Below are 1,115 nucleotides of genomic sequence, written 5' to 3' on the forward strand. Positions count from 1 at the left end.
TTCATCAACAATGTCAAAACTGCTCTGGGTGCCACAAATCCTGTGAGTAATTTTCTGAGTCATGGTTTCAATATACATATCCTTTAAACATGCCTATCCACTTGAAAGGCACAACAGATGTATGGTTAGGATCACTTCCAGAATGAAAACTGTCGTCATTTACTCTCCCTCCAATTGTTCCAAACCTGAATGAGTTTCTTTTTCTGTTGAACACAAAAGATATTTTGAAAAATGTTAGAATCCAAACAGTTGATAAGAACGGTGCCCATCAACTGTTAGGATACTAACATTTTTCAAAATATCTTATTATATCATTATTACTAATGATAGTGATTAAAGGGTTAGTTCACCCAAAAATGAAAAAATGATGTTTATCTGCTTACCCCCAGGGCATCCAAGATGTCGGTGACTTTGTTTCTTCAGTAGAACACAAACGAAGATTTTTAACTCAAACCGTTGCAGTCTGTCAGTCTTATAATGGAAGTGAATAAGAATCACGGCTTTGAGAGTAAAAAAAAAACATACACAACAAAACCAACTTAAACACTGTGGCTCGTGACGATACATTGATGTGTAAAGACACGAAACGATCGGTCTGTGCAAGAAACAACAGTATTTATATAATTTTTTTACCTCTGATGCACTGCACTGTCTGAACTGTCCTGAGCGTGTCCTCAACATCAAATTTTCATTTTTGGGTGAACTATCCCTTTAATAAACATTCTTTGCCTGGAATATTATGACTTATTGAGCTTTGCTTAAACTGCACTGCAAATCCATTTGTCTGATTGTGTGTAATTGTGTATAATGAGCTGTGTTCATGTTAATGTAAGGCTGTGAGGACCTCAGCAATCGCTCTGTTGGGAGTTATGTATCTGTACATGGGCGCTCCCCTGCGCATGTTCTTTGAAGACGAAAAACCAGCCCTCCTTTCACAAATTGATGCAGAGTTTGAAAAGGTAAATATGGTCTTTTAAAATACACTAATCGAAAGTGGTCATTTCAAAGAGTTGCCTTGATCATCAGTGGGTGTTAGCTTGCATTAAAGGAGTCATATGATGCGATTTCAATTTTTCCTTTCTCTTTGGAGTGTTACAAGCTCTTGGTGCATAAAG

General features: G+C 37.0%; 1 protein-coding gene across 2 annotated transcripts in view; it reads left to right on the forward strand.

The window, feature by feature from the left end:
* Positions 1-1,115, forward strand: part of LOC107674957 (cytoskeleton-associated protein 5-like) — a 29,512-nt gene that overhangs the window by 11,261 nt on the left and 17,136 nt on the right. For both annotated transcript variants that reach the window (XM_016469118.1, XM_016469119.1), the window contains exons 20-21: positions 1-42; positions 834-959. The exon at positions 1-42 is cut by the window's left edge and continues 16 nt beyond it. In XM_016469118.1, the coding sequence (XP_016324604.1) occupies positions 1-42; positions 834-959 (168 nt within the window). The remainder of the gene's footprint in view (positions 43-833; positions 960-1,115) is intronic.

This window comes from Sinocyclocheilus anshuiensis, unplaced genomic scaffold (genome assembly GCF_001515605.1).
Source record: "Sinocyclocheilus anshuiensis isolate Anshui unplaced genomic scaffold, SAMN03320099.WGS_v1.1 scaffold1065, whole genome shotgun sequence".
Taxonomy (NCBI): domain Eukaryota; kingdom Metazoa; phylum Chordata; class Actinopteri; order Cypriniformes; family Cyprinidae; genus Sinocyclocheilus; species Sinocyclocheilus anshuiensis.